The sequence below is a fragment of the Triplophysa rosa genome, linkage group LG17, assembly GCF_024868665.1.
Source record: "Triplophysa rosa linkage group LG17, Trosa_1v2, whole genome shotgun sequence".
Lineage (NCBI taxonomy): Eukaryota > Metazoa > Chordata > Actinopteri > Cypriniformes > Nemacheilidae > Triplophysa > Triplophysa rosa.
Genome location: NC_079906.1, coordinates 439109 through 459275, shown reverse-complemented (window position 1 = coordinate 459275; position 20167 = coordinate 439109). Strand labels below are relative to the sequence as shown.

The 20167-nt window shown below is 39.2% G+C and overlaps 1 protein-coding gene across 1 annotated transcript in view; it reads right to left on the bottom strand.

Moving 5' to 3' along the window:
• mtor (mechanistic target of rapamycin kinase) overlaps window positions 1-20167 on the bottom strand; it is a 107959-nt gene that overhangs the window by 26382 nt on the left and 61410 nt on the right. Inside the window, exons 29-35 of the mRNA XM_057355835.1 lie at window positions 17505-17580; window positions 15097-15236; window positions 9867-9967; window positions 9121-9236; window positions 7373-7450; window positions 7055-7162; window positions 2562-2687 (exon numbers count right to left, since the gene is read on the bottom strand). Of these exons, the coding sequence (XP_057211818.1) occupies window positions 2562-2687; window positions 7055-7162; window positions 7373-7450; window positions 9121-9236; window positions 9867-9967; window positions 15097-15236; window positions 17505-17580 (745 nt within the window). The remainder of the gene's footprint in view (window positions 1-2561; window positions 2688-7054; window positions 7163-7372; window positions 7451-9120; window positions 9237-9866; window positions 9968-15096; window positions 15237-17504; window positions 17581-20167) is intronic.

Sequence of the window (20167 nt, the reverse complement as noted above, 5' to 3'; positions counted from 1 at the left end):
ATAGCTTTTACTATAGCCTCCTTCTATTGTTGTGGGAAAATGTTATGTTGGATGCACGTATTGAAGATATCACATAACACCCGTGACAACTCCTCATGAAAAGTCTTTAGCACCCCGGAAGGAATGCAGTCAGGACCAGCAGCCTTAGTTGCATTCACTTTACGAAGTCTAGCTTTGACTTGTCCGATACTCAGAGGAGGTACACTACAATTTGACAACTTATGGGTGACTTCTCCCTCAGACAGAGAAGTATGGCTTGCAGAGTTCCACACAGAAGCTAAGTGTCTCGCCAGAATGTCACACTCACATTTCACAATGTTTTGCTCCTGAGGCACTCCTTTCTCCTTCCATCCCCATTAAAGCCTTCACAGACTTAAACCATTGTTTAGGCTTGGAGCATCGTAGTTCCTCCACCTCATGCTGGTAATATTGTTTCTTTGATTTTTTTGACTATGGTTGATTTTAATTTCATATAAGAGCTTTTGTCACCAGAACAAACTGCCCGCTGTCTGTCCTTTATCAGATCTTTAATTTGAACAGTCATCCAAGGCTTATCTGTGTTTGTAATAGAGACCTTCTTAAATGGAACTGTTTTATCCAAGACGGATATGATAGTTGAGGTAAAGGCACCAACCTTGGCTTCAGGGTCTGTAGCTTCATGAATGTGAGAAAAGTCAGTAATGTTCATAAGGAGACCCAATTCCCTGATTGTCTCGGGGGTACGTTTTCTACAGTAAATGTGTTTGATAGGTTTGTTGGGCCAGTTGCCTGCATTTAGCAAGATAGTCTGATGGTCAGAAGAACCCACAGGAGGCAAGTGCTCAGGTGACTGATACATGGAGGACATATTGGTAAATATTGAGTCTAATACTTGCCTTTCTTGTTGCTCCGGCCATGGTTTGTTTTAACCCATATCTGCTGCAAATGGTTTCTGACTTGTACTTATTTGTGTCACCAAGTATGACAATTGCAGCCTGCTGGTAGTTACATTCAATGTTTCTAAGACAACTGTCCAAATACTGTGTAGTTAGTGTATCAGGTTGGGCTGTTGCAGAAGAACGTGGTGGAAAATAGAGCACAGCCGTAATAATACAACTTAATCCTCGTGGTAAACGACTGGGACGTAACCAGACCCACAGAGCTTCATATTCATCTTTTTCTAGATGATTTGCTTGATGGTGTCACAAACATACAAGGTAACTCCTCCTCCTGCACCTCTCTCACGATCCCGCCGGTGTATTGTATATCCAGGAAAAGTTACAACTGAATCTGGAATATCTGTATTTAACAAAGTCTCTGAAACAGCGACAACTGCTGAGTTATTAATCGATGCTACAATGTACAGCTCATCACATTTAAACGTAAAGAGTGCACATTGGAAAGAAGAAAACCAGGCGTAGATGGTATTGACTTGTGTTGTTTTGTCTTAATATGAATTAAGTTATTAGGATGGTAGCAACAGTCAGATGGAAACATTCTTTGCCTGGTCAGCTGTCATTTAATTTTTAATACGTATTGCGTACATGACAATATTGGTTATCATTACCGAAACTGGCAGTTTTCCACATTGAAATATTTAAAAATGTATAATTTTCTATTAAAATATTCATCATTAATGTCTAATTATGTGTGATGAACACATGCTTAGGCATCATCGTGGCTTCTGTATTTTTAGCAAAACATGCTATGGTATTGACATTTTCAGACGTTACGGTAATGGCTTTTTTAAGGTTAAAAATCATGTTAAATGGCCAGTCAAAGTTTTGAAATTAATGCGTTTAAACACGTTTTTGAAATTTGTTGATACAAGTATGTTTCACATATTGGAAAGCAAGATTTCGTGAGAATCACCCAGGTCGCCCTGGGTTGAAAACGAAGCTGCCTGGAGAATACAGTCAACACACTGACGCCTAACCCTCGACCCTGAGACCTGAAGCTCTCCGGGTCACGAAGAGTCTGTTAGAAATCTAGCACTTTGTAAATAAACAGTTCAATTGCCAGTAATATAAGCCTCTCAAGGCAAGGCAGTCCCCAGTCCTGAGCTGTGAGGTCAAAGCCCATAGGAAGCCCACAGGAACACTGCTTTCCTTACCCGTCTTTCATCCCATAATGCACCGCTTTCTTTCAGTGGCTTCCTGTGATCGGCACTGTAGGTCAAAGGTCATGGCATTACTTTACAAGCTCATGTATTTAAAGCAAGAGGTCACCGTTTGACTAGCTAAATGCTGGAAGTTATGGAGTCAAAAGCCTCCATCAAAACATGTAGTATTTCTCCGGGTATTACAGACTTCCTCAATTTGAGGCGTAAAATACAACTCAAAGTGAATTTGCATAAACAATTCAGGGCAAACGTGGTTCGCAGTAAACATGTAAACACCAGTCCTTTCACGTTCCAAACACTGTGTCACATTCTGGAAGTTATTTACACCTTCCACTACAAAGATGTTCCTTACCCGTTCTCTGCTCTTGGTGGGGTGGCTACACAGGAGGTTACTGTGTATTATGTGTTACATAATGAGTTCAAAGTAAATCCCCCGATTCCCCTCTGGAGTGAATCTTACCAGTCGTCCGCTCCTCCCGCAGAGGCTAGCATACTTCAGCCACGTCCTCATGTCTTCATGTGGACTGATGACCAGAGAGCGCACCATCAGGATCCTCTGCCAGTCCTCCACGATCCGCTGGCAGCCCTGGAAACACAGAACAGAAATGAAATGGGTATTGAAAAAAAACATGTAAACAAACATGCGGACATGTAAATTTGGGGTACGGGGTTCTGGCCAAGAACAGCAAATCTAGATCGGAAGGGGTCCGGTTATGTAAGGTTACCAGTTCACCTCTCTTACTAATACAAGAGTGCATGGTGTCCTAGACTAATGAACCTCTCACTAACATGTTTTCCATCAACAATACATCAGCTCTGGGCTTCGGCCATTCTGCATCTCACTCCCACACCTTCTTTATGAATGGAAAAGTCTGCAGGCTGGGAGCATTAGTGTACACTATTAACGGTTTGATTTTTCCCAGTGGCATAAAAGACACGCGAGCCGACGCGGTACGTCAAAGCAGCCCGCTGAGCTGATGTCAAGGCAAGCAGAAACTGTTTTCACACATGACGTCAGTCAGGAAAGGACAGGATGTTGATGCAGGAAGACACCAGTGAGGACAGCCAGCAGATGATCTACCTTTCATATCTAAAGTTCTGGAAAAAGTAGTTTCAACTCAATTATGTTCCTTCCTCCAAAGGAATGACATCAATGAAGAATTCCAGTCTGGATTTAGAGCATGTCACAGTACAGAGACTGCTTTGATCAGAGTTACAAATGATCTGCTATTGGCGTTTGACCGAGGTTGTATCTCGTTATTGGTGCTGCTAGACCTTAGTGCTGCATTCGATACCATTGACCACAGCACACTCCTACATAGACTCGAAAATTACGTTGGCATTAAGGGAATAGCTTTGAAATGGTTTAAATCTTATTTATCCGACCGTTTTCAATTTGTAGCAATAAACAATGAGGTGTCACGCAAATCGCAAGTCCAGTACGGTGTACCACAGGGCTCAGTCTTAGGGACTCTGCTCTTCGCATTATACATGCTACCTCTAGGAGATATAATAAAGTGACACGGAGTTAGCTTTCACTGTTATGCTGATGATACTCAACTTTATATTTCCTCGAAGCCTCATGAAACACAGCAGTTCCATCGAATAATGGAATGCATAGTCGATATAAAAAACTGGATGATCAACATACTTTTTATTACTGAACTCGGACAAAACAGAAGTGTTACTTATTGGACTGAAAACCATACGTAACAACCAAGAATACTGCTTAACTATTGACGGATGTTCCATAAAACCCTCGTCGTCAGCTAAGAATCTTGGCATTCTATTCGATAGTAATCTGTCATTTGAGAGCCATGTCGCCAACACCTGTAAAATTGTGTTTTTCCATCTTAAGAATATATCTAAACTATGTCATATGTTGTCAATGTCAGATGCAGAGAAGTTAATTCATGCATTCATGACATCAAGACTAGATTACTGTAATGCACTGTTAGGTGGTTGCCCTGCAGGCTTATTACAAAAACTCCAACTGGTCCAAAACGTGGCAGCTCGAGTTCTTACACGTACAAAAAAGTATGAACATATTAGCCCGGTTCACCCGCTTAAAATCTTGCTTATTACCTATAAAGCAGGGCTCGACATTAACGCTTGTCCGCTTGTCCGGGACAAGTGAATGTTTTGTATGGGCAAGTGAGAGAGAATTTTACTTGCCCAACCGGACAAGTAACTTGAAAAAAAAAAACAGTGCGACATATATGTAGAATAATAAGAATATGTGCATTAGACAGAGCTGCGTGTTTGTCGTGGTTGTGCTTGTTTGTGTGTGACAATAATCAATGTCCATGCGGACGCGGAATCCTGTTATTTAAATGTCATCTGGCTGTTCTGCATGTCTGAGTGAATTATGTGCACAGTTTAACATACAACACAAGTGATGGTCGAGGATTTATCTGCATCTGCACAGTGAGGACATGAACACATGAACTTCATCTCCAGAGTTGCTCTGAGAGTTTATTTTATGATCGTTTTACTGTTTGAGTGAAGCTATCTGCAAACAAGCGTCTTACCGAAGACCCGTCAAAATAAAAGTCCCGTTAAATTGAACACTCAGACAAAAAATACAGTAGTGTACTATAGTATTTGCTATTGAAAATAGAAGTGCCCTTGTAGTAAATTGATAAACACTGTATACTATAGTAAAGTTCCAAAACACTATAGTAAGATTTTTACTGCAGTTTACTATAGTAAACACTATAGTATACTACAGTAATTTATGTGAACAAATATACCACTATTGTACAGTAAACAATGAAAAACACAGAACTTAGAAAAATTCAAACAAATTTAGGTAAACTAAAAATGAATGATATGGCCCTAATTTATCCATCTGTATGTAACATTAATGTCTTTTGTCAGTTATCTGCCTATTCATAATGAACTACACTTGCACATTTCTGCCTGTGCTACCAAACTTTAAACCTTTCTAGCACCAGTGCTATGTGCAAAAAATGTTAACTTACAGCCTTAACACTAATAATAATTACTGCTGAACAGTACTCTACTCTCAGCCAGTCTTGTCTCATTGTTCCAAGGTTACCACAGCGAGCAGGCTGCAGTTCATGGCCAGACCTGATGGTAGAGCGGAGAATGGGAAGCGCCGACCTGACAAGAGCTGAGATGATAGAACTGGATAAAGAAGACGTGTCACTTGACACGTCTTCACTACAAAATTTTAAATGCTATTAGATTATTAATGGTAATCTTAAACTATAATTTACCTTATTAGTAAGTTTATTTATTTTTATTTAGCCTTGTTGTGCAAGCACTGTCGAGCTTGTGCAGAGGCAGCAGCTTTTGCCAGAGGGGAACTGGAATCCCCTGGTTGGGCCTGGGTTCTCCTGAGTTTTTTTTTCTCCGTTGGAGTTTTGGGTTCCTCACCACCGTTTGCATACTGTTTTGCACTATTTGCCTGGCTGGGGGGGCTGCTTTAGAATTTAGAATTCACTCTGCGTGGGTGTGTGTCTGTGCGTGCTTGTCTGTGTGCGTGCGCATCCGTGTGTCTGTGCGTCCGTGTGTCTATGTCTATGTGTGTTAGTATGTGTGCATATTGTGTGTGTTGAGCGTTTGTATGTGGGTATGTCTGTCTTCTGTGTTTTCACCTTTTTCTTGTTTTTACAGGTACAACTTTAATTGTTTTGCTTATAGTCAATATGTCTCATGTACAGCTGCTTTGTAGCAATGAAAATTGAAAAAAGCGCTATATAAATAAAGTTGAGTTGAGATGGACGGTCAAACAGCATGCTGACCACACCACCAGCATTTTTCAGTTGTATTATTTCCTCACATTGGTTTCTCATATTTAAAAGATATTTTGATTGAACAAGTCTTAAGATTGTTTTCCCCGTTACAGTAAAAATACTGTGGTGACGTCTGTCTGAGTTATTAATGGAAAGGAATGTTTTACAGGCAGGTGAGATGGAAAACTGGAAGCAGATATTGAACAGTCAGTTCCCGTCATCATTGTTTTCTAACGCTTATGTTTTGTTATTAGTTCCATATTTCACATTTTGGATTTCAACGGAGTAAAATGTGTCAATAATCTAGGATGAAAATTGCCAATCAGATTAAGAGATGGATAGAGTGATTCAATAATAGACAAATAATTACACATTGGGTCAAATGAGTTCTGCTGTATGTCACATCGAGCAATATTATGCATATTTGTGAATTATAATAATGTGTAAAACCATGTACAAATCATTAGGCCATAAATTCAGAAATAAAGCAAAAATATGTTTTTGTTCCACATATATAGTGTATTTATAAGCACATACTGCTTTTCATTGCGTTCACGTGCCTCTCATATAAAGGGACATTAAAACACTCAGATATTGTTCTGTACCCGTTTTTAAGCTGTTTTACTGTAATTGCTTTTCACAGCTATTCTTCGCATTCACAATCTGAATAATGATCCTTCAACTGTGGAGTTTTTATACATGTGGTAGCTATTACAATGTTTCACTGGGAAAAAGAACAATTTCTTTTTTTCTCCCTTCATTTCTTGTGTGTCTTTCTGTATTTTTGGCTCCGTACATTTGCATAAACTTCAACTTCAGCTGGACTAAGACAACAGTTGATATTTTAAAATGTCATGTAAACACAGACAGAAATCATATCGATCTGATTTCTGTCAAGGTGGACTAACAGACCTGGATAATGCAGTTAAAGCTTGACTTTATCCAGCATGTACACATGTTAACTGAGCTACAGCTGTGTGAACTGTGTCACTGAAGAGACAAATGAAAGCTCGAATATAACTGCACAGGTGAAACACTGAAAAATGAAAAGATTAAAGAATTTTGCTTAAATATTTTGCAGTCAGGTTTTTGTCTCTTTGACGAGAGTTTGGCATAAGTGAAATTACTATTTCTAAATCACCGTCAAATTTTGTCCGATGGATTTATAAACATTTTGGTGATGGCTGTTTACCTGCAACCTCTCCCACCATGTTTCCCTGATGATGTCCCGGCGCTCGGGGACCAGTTTATACTGGATCACTTCCTCTAGCTCAGACAGCATCTGACACGACACCATGGCCTGACAGATAAAGAGAAAACACAAAGAGCATGTGACTCTAAATCTATAGACAAAGCTTTATTTACATGTGCATTTGAATCACATTACATTAATAAAAAAGACATCATGTTCCATTTTTCTCAATATCAGAGGATGTGTGTTTTAGTCTATCTCTATCATCTATGTTTCTGTACTGATCACAGGTGAAATAACACTTCTGTGTGTTCTTACCCCGTACGCTCTGCTGTAACTCTCTCCAGCCATAGCGGTGAGTTCAGCGTCCAGCAGATCTCTGGCCTTATCAATGCACTGAAATCACACAAACACACACATTAAGAAAAGTTACTCCGCTGAGACCATACAGCCATGTTCTGACTGCTTTTAGCAGGTTGCTATGAAGTTGCTAGGGTGTCTGGATGGTTGCTAGGGTGATGTTCATTATTCTATTCTATTCTGGGTGTAACTTGCGTTCCTCCAATGTAAGACACAAAAGAAAAACATCTGATGTCAGCAATAGAAAAGACTGATGCTAGTGTACTATTGTGTACTATACTTTGATGTACTATTGCTGTTCATAGTTCAGCCCCCCAAACCCCCCCGCCCCGACCCCCCCCCCCAAATGACAAGGCTAAAAGGAATATTATCGTTTGTTTTAGATNGCCCCCGCCCGCACACACGCCACAAGAAGCCAGCCAGTTTTCACACCTTCAGCTACCGTGAGGGCTAAGTTAACACATCGCTCACATACGACACACACAGCGGGCGTCTTATGAACAAACACAGACAAACATCACATAACCACGAAAAAATCTATTTCAACTTACGTAATGCTAAACAGATTTAACGGACTTACAGAGTAGACAATAACAGTGTGTTAGCACAGTCAAACTGGGAAGTTCCCAAATTATGAGCGAGAGAGAGAGGGTTACTATTTACTGCTGTGACTGGATGGCATCAGACCGCACGCGTGTGCGTCAGAAGAAGGGCTGTATTGTGTGAGCTCTGGCTGTCTTCTGGAGACATGTTACCTGCTATAAAAGCACCAGCACTCAGAACACGCAGACAGCTGACCCTCACATAACCAAACCAAACCTTTTCCCTTTCGCTTTTGCTCAGAAACATTTTGTATGTTTTTACGCAAAAAATATCTAATAAACATCGAAACTGGCAGGCTCTGTTGGACTCCATCTGGTGTCAGGATACAGAAGACAGGGCGGTCATAAAGCCGAAAACACGGTCTCCACGCAGGGCACGTAAACCTGCTGCTTGTTTCAGAACAACTGCTTGGCTAAACGTTTCTGTCAATCCAAAACAGATCCCATTAAAACAACAAAGACACTGGAAATATGTGCTACTACGATCTTGCTACAATATCTACGTTCACGTGTAGTAAAACTGGTAATACAAATAGTAATCGCTCTGCAAAAACACAACAATGACACCTGTCTCAGTCAGCACACAACGCTAAGCAGATGGTAAATCGTGAGTTAATGTGAGCAAGTTTCATCAGAAGACACGTTTTTAACAAACACTTCAGAATGACTGCATCTGGATCCCATTCTGTGAAAACAACTTTTCTTTCCAGCGCAGGACTGAAGGGATGCCGGGACGTGTTAAATTTAAGACGATACAAACGGATCCGGCGCAAGTGGGATGTTACGGTAAATGACAGACATGTATAGAGCATCATGACGAGTGCGACCAGTGTTTTCTCCACGTGTTCTCTCACACACATTCACGAGGAAAAGAACCAAGTTATTGTGCTTGCAAACAGCTGCTAGCCTTGAAGCGATATTACGTAACACCTGTGAGACAATGCAGCACGTCAACCGTTGTGTTCGTCATCTCTGACTGAACCGTTTTTTCCTCAAACATCTCTGTTCAGGCCCGACCGTCTCATTCCACGTTTTGTACGTTTTTAGATGTTGAATAACTAGATTATCCAGCCCTTTTAATAATGCCTATTCGTTGCATCATACCTGTTGAGCCAATGAGAAGAGGTCCTGGTGTAAAGCCAGCACAGCCCGGTAAAACGCTCCGTCGTGAGTGTCACGTGGGATCATGCAGGTGTATTCCTCCATACTGTCCCAGTGTCCTGACAAACACACACGGAAGCACAATAACATGACATTTATTCGTGATAATGATATGTATTAATTGGTTTGACTAAAGATACCACACACTGCCTTTGCAAATGCAAAAGAAAAACATTTTCGGAATAAGATTTTATGTTTTGGTTCTTTCAAGAAAGGGGTTTAAACAACAAAGTGTTTCTTCTTGGTTGAACTATCCCTTTAAGGTAAGACATATGGATAGAATAGTGTTCTTTGAAAGAAACATGAACATTTGGAGTGACAGGTTAAGAGCTTTTAAGAAGGTGGGACATGAAGAACAAACAATGTCTATTATTCTTATTGATAACAGAGGTGTCTTTCAGCATATTTTCATAATCCCTTTAAAATCAGATCGGAAGAACCCATAGAACAAGCACTTTAATGTGATCATCTGATTATGTTTTAATAAACAGAAGTTACACAAAGGCTGAAATTTCAGCAGTGTAGTGGACTGCCAAAACTAACACAATTGAGACAAAATCGTCAGTTGGAATAAAAACCACCAGATAAACTTACTTTGTGAATTCCTCAACTTTGACCTACTTTTGCAACAGTGCAAAACACGTTTCATTCCCTGTTTAAGAATTTTAGCATTTTCATTTTCCCCTCACCCAGTCCCCATGCGGCAGCCGCTGCCATGCGTGCCATCTTGGCTTTAGTCTCCTCACTGACCAGAGTCCACTCCTCACAACACTGCTGGTGCAGCTGACCCCTGACACACAGACAGACAAAAAACAACAATTCTCATTTACACAGGCAAAGACCGCAACTATGTGAAAGGAAATTGACCATTTTAACAACATTATTAATTAAACCACAATTACTTCAGATTTACAGATCTGATTGGCCCAGTTGCGTAAACTTAGCCGCTAAGTTAAGACTGCGTCTTAACAACTAGTCTCGCAGACTAGAAATTAGTTAGGACTAATCAGTCTTACTTTTCATATTTCAATTAGCCCAATCTACCGTTTTATGTAACTGATTTAAAGAAGTTATGACCAGTCTTGAAGAAAAAATTAGATGACTAACTTCTAAGACTAGTCTAAGCAGTTTATGCAACCGGCCCCTGATTGGACGAAAGTGAATTCCAAGAATGTTGATGCAGTATGTGATCAGAAGAGCTTTACTTTTTTGTAAATGACACAGTAATGCTGCATTTTCCTATTACAGTTTTGTTTTCATTTTTTTAAATTTTCAATTAGTTGTTATTTTTATATTTTTAGTTTTGATGCTAATTTTAGCATGATTTTTAGCTATTTTGTTATGTGCTTTTGTCATTTTTTTATATGATTTGATTATTTTTCATGGTGCTATATAAGATGAATTTATTGTTTAGTTTTAGTTTACCTTGCATTTTGTTTTCAGTTATTCCTTGTAGTGCCTCAATTTAAACTCGTTTCAGGCAACAATTCTCATTTTCTTTATATATAATATTTTTTTTTGTTTAAGTTTTTTAAACAATTTTTATGCAAATATTTTATTTATATTTCAATACACATAAATGTTTTAATAGTTTTAGTTAACTATAATAACCGTGACAATTACAAATCAGTTCTTTATGTTTTCAGAGTCCAAAATGAAGTAATTCATATAATAACTTATATATTCATATAATCTTTTAATTTAACTTCCATTTAAAGGAACAGTTCACCTTCAACATGAAAATTCTGTCATCATTTACTCACCCTGTTGTCATTTTAAACCTGTGTGATTGTCTTTGGATATTTTGGAAAATGTTGGTAACGAAAAGTCAATGGGGACCAACGTTTTTCTGTTACCAACATTTTTCAAAATATCTTCTTTTGTGTTTTGCAAAAGAAAGAAAGTCATACAGGTTTGAAATGACAGGAGAGAGCGTGTAAATAATGACAGAATTTTCATTTCGAAGGTGAACTTCCTTTAATTCTGTGTGTTGTTAAAAATAAAAAAAAAGAACAACCATCATTCTCCCTCGTGTGTATTTAGTGAGAAACAAATGTAAAAAGAATAGTATTCATCTCTGGTGTGCCTGTGCTATCCTCAAGAATGATATCTTGGTCCTAAACGATTATTTCTGGGAAAGCATCCGTGTTCCATTTCACACTCCATAAAGAGCAAGAGCGATGAAGGAAAGTGAAAGGTCAGTTACTCCTGAGTGAGCTTCTGTCCGTAACCAGGCACTTTTCACAATAAAATCACCTCGGCCTGTGATAAACTGCAAAGAGCCATGACATCATATCACATAGTAAGGTCCCGCCATCAAAACAAACAGGCCCTCAGAGACTATCAGTGCACCATCTGACACGCACACGCACGCACGCACGCACGCACGCACGCACGCACGCACGCACACACACACACACGCTGAGCATTTCATTGCTGGGGTTTGTGATGAAAGAGGCCCCAAGATGAACCTGGCGAGACGCTGCAGATGGTTTAAAGAGGACGTGGGGGGAGTACTTTACCAGCCGTCTGGAGAAAACATTACTTATGGGGCCTTGCAAAATACAAGGCTCCAGGCTGCAGACGGGCCCGCAACACAAAGACGCACATTAACAGCGAGACAGGAAAAAGGTATCCACTACCTTAACACGGGAACAGTCTATCACTCACTGCAATGGAATGTCTTGTGGATATTTCACCCCCCCCCAAACAAATCATTGCAGAAGTTGGATGAGGTAGGCCGGTGTGCATTGTCAACACGTAATAATGCTTGAGTTATGCACACGTACATGTTGATTCTACATACATACATCATCACACATTTATTTATGGGACGTTGTGTAATGCATATTGGGGTTATTTGGAATGTAATAGCAGCAACATCTGCTGCTTAAGGTACCTCTCAACTGCTTAATATACAAATACAGCAAAGTGTATCTGGGCTTAATAAGTGTTTGAGCTCAATTCATAAATAAATTTGGTTACTTTACAAAAAGTAATCAAATAAGTTACTATTGCATTCCTTTTGGTTACACTTTATTTTGTGTCCAATTTAGTCACCTATGGTTACAGGTTTACCATATCAGCTACAGCATGATGTGTCTATTGTGATTGTTGGGGTTATTTTGGGGGATTATTAAATCTTTCAGAATCGTGTCATCTCTGAGACCTATACTGCTGGCGAGACGCGTTATGTTTAAGAAAACTCCCATAAACCCTCAAGACCTGCCAAACACAGCGGATTGTTTTGGCCACTGCGTGTTAACTAATTGGACTTCTCTGGATAAGGCTAAAAGTGGATAAGACAGAGTCGTGCCCTATCAGAAAGCTTATGATGTTCATCCAGGAGGGCTGGGACAATATTCCAGTCTGATAACTGGAACACAGGACGCCCAGAACTTACCAAACAGTAATAACTGTTCATATGAGATATTTTGATGAAGTGGAAGCTAAATACTCATGTAGGTTATGGTACAATTGTAAGAATTATGTGATCATGTTATTCAATCATTTTAAAATAATAGTAAGGTAACACTTTATATTAACTAATAGACAAGACGTCTGAAGCATTTAGTTCATGTTAATTTCAGCATTTACTAACATGTTTTTGAAACCAAAAGTTGACATTAATGAGTGTATCATGAACTAATATGAACAAATGTATTAATATGAACTAACATTAAAGTCCCCGTGAACCGGAAGTTGCGACTGTTTTTACTTCCGTATTCTGACGCATTTCCGAGTGAAATGGAATTTCGAATGAGAAAAATAGTGGGCGTGGCTTTCGTCTTTCTCTGCGATCTGCTGTTGCATTTTGAAATGGGACTGGCAGCAGACTGACAGCTAAAGGGGAGGGGTTAACGGATGCTCCACCCAAGTCGTCTAACATGCATCATTTTAGATGGATAGTCATTACAGGAAGGAAGTGCATTTTCAGATTTTAACTGAAGATTATGAGGGCACACGATTTTTAAAAAGAGAATGACCCACATTGATGAACTATTTACAATAAACGCTGCAATATTTCATGAAAAAATAGGCATTGTAATTTTTAATTTCACTGGGACTTTAACAAAGATTAATAAATGCTGACAAACTACATTTACTTATGTTAATAAATGCAAACTTCCTGTAAATTGTTATCAATAGTAAACAGCAATTCCCTTTCTCCAAATACTTTGTCCCTTGGAATACATACCGAAAAGATTGCACTACTTTCCGTCGCAACAAATAAAACAGGGTGTCTGCTCTGCTCCAAAAAAACTTTGCGCACATATTTTACATAACCCATTAAAAGACCAGCCGCTTTCAAGCTTGCACTGATATACTGTATGTACAAAAGTTGCTGAGATAGAGTTTATATTTCCTCTTTGAACAAAATGATTTTTCCTCTAACTCTTTACCACATCTGGCAGAAGCTTTAAACTTAAAGTGAAGTTACGGGATATGTTTTGTAAGTACATTCCCTGTAAATCTCATTGGCACTGCTGGTGCCATGTTCTACCAGTCAAGTACCAGTTAAACAAACACACGTGAAGCAGCTAATAAAATTATATTTTTATTTGCTAAGGCTAGAAACTGAACTCTGAAGGGTTAATAGACATTTCGGATATTTCTCACAGAACAGGAGAAGAAAAAACGTCCTGTTTTTGATACACAAAAACATACAGTACAAGGGAAAAAGTGAATTTTGTTTTTGATATTTTATGGAATAATAAACATTTTTATGCTTAGTCTACAATCCAGTTATTTTAAGTTGTTTTACTACAGTACTATTGTAGTTTTATTAATATTTTGAATTTGCTTTTATTTTTATTATATATGAAGAGTTTGTTCCCACTTTTTAAAATTATGTTATCATGTTTTTATTGTGTTAGTTAGCTCTACTTTTTGAGTTATTATGGCTTAAATCAAAACAAACCAACTGCAGTTTGATTGATATTAATTGGAATGCACAAGAAAAGAAACATGATTTCAAAAAAATTGTAATCTCATTTTGGAACCAAACTCTTCACATATACATTTAAAATATATATATTTTTAGCAATTTTGTCATGTGCTTTTGTCATTTTATTTATTTTTTAAGATCATTACATAGCGATTTATTTTTATTTCAGTTTAACGTTAGTTTACTTATTTTCTTTTACGCATGGTTTTGGACGAGAGATTCTGTGAACAGCTGAAGTCTGAGTCTGGTGCTCATGTCATTTCCCGAACCCTCTTCTCTATCATTTCCTGTCTTATAGTCCTTGTCTATTAGTGGTTTTGGAATTACTGCAACCCGTGAACTACTCAGGCCAGTTAGTCTTCCACACACACTCTCTCTCTTCCCAAAACGAAGGAAAAAGCAGGATTTTCCTTTCAGTGGGCAGCAGGAACGCATTCAGAATCCATCAGGGCATGTCTGCAGGGGCGGAGCCATCTGACGCTTTAGTCATGCGATCGAACGCTCACCTTGCCGTGCGATTCATATCGAGAGGAACGATATTTCACCGCTGGAATATTCTGCAGGAAAACGCTTGATGTGATAAGAGGTTTTGACAGGGAAACCGGCTTTCCGTGCTGTAATACTGTGCAGTCTGTTTCCCTTTGAACCTTTCACAGCTTGTGGTTGGCATGTACTTTTTCTATCAAAAAAATATGTTTTTTTGGTAATATTACCAAGAAGCTGTCACTGTTTGAAAAGATGCAAGGTCACACATCTCGTGTTTGGCACAAGCAGAAAACGGAATGGGTAAATGATGACATCTGGCTAACTGACGTTAGGTAACAGTTGGCGGCACCTCGAACTGCCTGCTTATAAACACAGAGCTGTCTATTCTGTCTAGTGACGTAAGACCACCACCTGTCACAGATGCCAGATAAATAACACACGGGGAGAGTTCGTATTGTTGTGTGTCTATGTGTGAATGTATGTACCATTCGCCTAGCGCCTCCAGACATCTCATGCGACCCAGGATAAGCTCGGGATCATCTTTGTTTATGTCGATTTTTTTGTCGTAGGCGACCAGAGCATCTTCCCACTCGTGGAGCTTCTCGTACCAGGTGGCTTGAATCTCCTGTAGTTACAAAAACGTATGGCAATTAAACTGCATCAGAGTGATGGTACATGGTACTGAAAGTGCAAAGAAAACGGAGATCAAAAGAAGATTTCTCTTGGGGGAAAGAGAAGTATTTGCTTGAAAACCCAAATTCAGTAAACCACATATCCATCAACTATCAAGTATCATGAAACCAAACAATGAGGAATCCCAATTTTACACACTGGCAACCCTTGGGAATGCGGACAGCCCGGTATGAATGGTTTCAACTGCTCTTCCAACATTTGATATAAGAGAACCCAGAGAGTTTATTTTAAAGTTGGCCGTGAGCCCATTTGAGACGTAGCGCTTCTACCAGACACAATAGAAATGGGTAGTTTGAAATTCACACTTGCAGAGAATGAGAAAGCGAATTTTTGGGAAGATACATTTGAAAAAGTTTCATAAAAACAAAGAATTACATCTACTTAACATAACTAGCGTGCCCATGTTTACAAACACTTTCCCGTTAGTTTAAACGAGTCACAATCCTTTGACAAATATGACGCTTTAAAACATACACAGAAGACACGAGGGGATGATCAGAAAGCCACAATTACATCTTGTAACAATTAGGAAACTCAGAGAGACGCAATCACGTCTTAACAAAGAAAGCCTGTCTGCGGAGTTATGCAATAAACGTGGAAAAATGAAGGCACGTCTTCCAATGTTATTTCATATCTGGACTGTGTCCGCCTGGACAGCCTACGCCTTATACATAAAAAGATGCATCAAAACAAGTCAACACGTACTTAAACAAAAATGTTCCTTACACAGATAAATGAAGCCATTTGTAAACGTTTCTTGATTGCAGCGTGATCCATCAGATGGAAAAGACAGATAGAACAGACCAAAGGCAGATGTGGCAGAACATTAGCTGCACCTCCTCTGGCATTAATGTACCTCACCTCACATCTCAGACAAATTCTCTCATTTAAACTGTGCACACGCACTGCTTTGTGCATGCAATGTAAAAGGTTAGTTCTGGTCCTTGATTCGTATATGGAATAACCATTTTATAAAAGCAACAAGCCCAGTGAAGCCTCGATTTACAGTTGATTTTATAACAAGGGGGTTGTAGGCATAGATATATATAACTAGATGCCTCGTTCGAGTGCTCCAGGCACGTAGACGTGTCCGCCATCTTGGAACGGTCCACTGACGTCACTCACAGTTTGCTATAATGATAGGACATTGCGCAGCCATGAGTGTAAAAATCACGAGGATTTTAAACCCCGAAAACTAGTTACCCTAGTTATATATAACGTTTGAGTTTACACGACAGTAAATACGCTTTCGTAATCATCCACATGCACAACACATGCAAACTGTGTTTTCTGAAGTCCACAGTCAACGCAGCCATCTACCAGAAAATTTTAGAGCACTTCATGCTTCTTTCTGCTGACAAGCTTTATGGAGATTTCATTTTCCAGCAGGACTTGGCACCTGCTCACACTGCCAAAGGTACCAAAAGCTGGTTAAATGACCTTGGTGGTACTGTGCTAGATTGGCCAGCAAACCCACCTGACCTGAACCCCACAGAGAATTTATCTTTTAACTGGCGGAAAAAACAACCCGCAGCAACAAATTCCACAGGAAAACTGCAGACTTGGCAACACAGATCGGCTCGCACTGTTCCAATATGGGGCTGGGGCGATATATCGTATGATTCTTATGCTCGGTTTCTCAATGAATAACGGTTAAATGCCACCACATCCAAAAGGCAGAGGGCGCTCTCGCACAGAAACTATGAATATTGGCCGCAGAAGTACCATTTACACACGTAGTTCCAGGAAATGCCAATGGGCATATTCTATCGCTGTTCTTCAAACCTTTTCAGGTATTTTCAGGATAATAAAGTATATTTATAGTGATGATGTTTGAAGAGTGTTGCTTTTTCAAATGCACATTATAAACGACTCAATCTCGTAGTGATTTTAGATCGAGCAGTACTTCCTACTGATCAAAGAGCCGTAGTTCATGGAAGAGCTGTGCATAAAAAAACAGAATTGAAGCCTTTGCGGTTTCGGAATTGCCCTAAACAGGTATAATAAGTGTGAATCATCCCAGCCCTAGTATAGCGGCCCATAGAAATAGCTAATGCGGCATCTACTTATATATCTACTGTATGGTTTTAGGCACTAAGCTTTGTGTCGCTTAGTTGTTACAAGGGTTAAAGTGATCTTTATTCTTAAGTCAATGCATGAAGGACTACAGGCAGATTGTTGGAGGGTTTAAAGCTCTTACCAGTTCACCGAAATGCTTCATGGCATATTCCAGAACTCCTGATGCTGCCTCAGGCTGCTGGAGCTTATTGTTGATGCTGGAAAGAAAGAAAGCAACGTTTTAGTCCAGAAACACTCAATCCATTCTAAAGTTTAAGTTAACTAAGGTTTCATGAACAGACCAAACTAATAAATGAGCTCAAGTACCATCAACACTACTGACTGTTAGGGATGTAACGAGCCGGTTGAAAAGCGATTACAATATGTGATGATTCAAGTCTGCAAACTTAAACTGATATTTCATAAATGTAAAAAAATCCAAGAAAGGCCTACTTTGGTTTATGGAGTGTCCAACAACAAATTTATGTAGAGATTTTAGATTTTTTTAGATTTTAGATTCAATTTTATTGTCATTGCACATGTACGAAGGTACAAGGCAACGAAATGTGACCTCTGCATTTAACCCATCCAGAGAGTAGTGAACACACGTACCCCCGGAGCAGTGGGCAGCTATCACTGCAGCGCCCGGGGAGCAAGTAGGGGTAAGGTGCCTTGCTCAAGGGCACCTCAGTTGTTACCCGCCGGCCCTTGGAATTGAACCGGCAACCTTCTGGTCACGAGTCCAACTCTCTAACCATTAGGCCACAACAACACTATTATTTCCTAATAATAGGCAGTTATTCTTACCTTACTTGACTGACTCTCAAATGATTCGTTCAGCGATTCATCTGTCTATTCCTTTCCTTTCCGATAGCTTTCTCTGATCTGATTGGTCAGATGGTCTAGTCTGCTGTGATTGGTCTACCGCGGATGAGGCTCACGGGCTACAGTGTTTGGGGGAGAAGAGTGAAGTTTTGCGGGCAGTCCTAGCAAAATGTAGGCGGGGACTTTATGTAGTGACGTAAATCCGCGGCGGTTTGCGAATCGGACTAGGGACGTCTCATTTGTGTGATTCAGAGTCGACTCCCTTTTTTCCAAGCCAATAACTTCACTCATTCACCTTCGGATGAAATGTCATTTTCATGATCTCATGTTATGTACTCTTTAAAATTGCAGCTTAGTTTTGTTATTTAACATAAAATATATTTTTATTTTACAAAGAAATGTGCAGCATTTGAGAAATAATAAAAGGGTAGTTGTTCACTTCTAATTTGTCTCAACTTATTTTGTAAAAATAAAATTGTGAATAAATTATATTGTGAGATCAGTATCGTGAAAAAAGATGTGCAGTGCAGTCAGCTTCCAGCAAACATGAAGAGAGATCACAGTATCACTAATGTTCAAAGAGGCTGAGATGGAAAAGTTTGAGTTTACGACTACAGTTTGAGTTAGGAATCCCATTTTCTTTAATCTTGTAAACATGATTGATAAAATGATTACTGACATGAACAGTAGACTTAATATGATAACGGACTAATTTTCCCTGTCTGTCTAACAAAAGAACAGCAATTAGCCAGGATGTTTGCACAATAAATGATCTGTCAACTATTTTACTGCTACATTTATGATCCTTCTGATGGCCGATTGAAAACTTCCCATCTGGAAGCACTCATGTGTAATGCAAGTTTTCCTCGACTGCAGCTGTCAAGCCAATACATCTGCTTTAACAGGAGCAAGAAAACCCTGGCGAGAGCAAATGTTGCCATGACTTTTATTTTCATTCTGCTGGACTGCTTCCTAAAATTAAATTGAACAGATTCATACATGACTAATTAGTAAAACCTTAACATTTGTCATAAAAAAAAAACAGTTGTGTTACGAGCAACTGGCATAAGAGCAAAATAAAAATACTGGTAGCATTATTTTTGTTGCGAAAGTGAAATAATCAGGTGGTGGTAATCTAACAATGACTGGAAAAAACAACTTTTTCAGCATCTATTAACGCGGACATGCTTTAAGAAACACAAGTTATGTTATTTTATAGGCATGCTCTGATAATATTTTTTTAAAGACCGAGTATGAGTACCTATATTTTTTCTGGTTCTTCGCCGATACCAACACCGATGCCTGCACCTGTATTTTTTTGTGAGGTGCCACTAATAACTGCCTGAAAACCCAATTTAATGTGCTTGTCACAAACTTACAAAGCACAAATTTCAGTCAGTTCTGTCAGGTATGCCATGTGAGGTATCGGTCTTTGGTTTCGGTGTATCTATAGGAGTGTGAGTACATGAGCTTGGTATCGGGCCAGAAACCGATAGTGGTATTTTTGAACAATAGTCTTTAAAGGGATACTTCAATTCTGTCATCATTTACTCACCTTCGAGTTGTTCCAAATCTGTATAAATGTCTTTGTTCTGTTGAACACAAAATAAGACATTTTGAAGAATGTAGGACAGCAAACAGTTCTGGGGCACTTTTGACTACCATTGTATTTTTTCCTACAATGGGAGTCAATGGGGGGCAAGATCTATCTGGTTATAAGCATTCTTCCAAATATCTTTCTCTGTGTTCATCAGAACAAAGACATTTATACAGGTTTGGAACAACTCGAAGGTGAGTAAATGATGACAGAATTTTCATTTTTGGGTGAAATATCTCTTTAAGAGTGTTATTGGTCACATCATAAAGCAATGATGTTCTTCCTCTCCCATGCACTTCAGATGCCAATGTCTTCAGCATTCCCGATGTTATTGTGTGACTGCTGCCATGGTCACTGGAATCACCATTGTGAACAAACAGCAT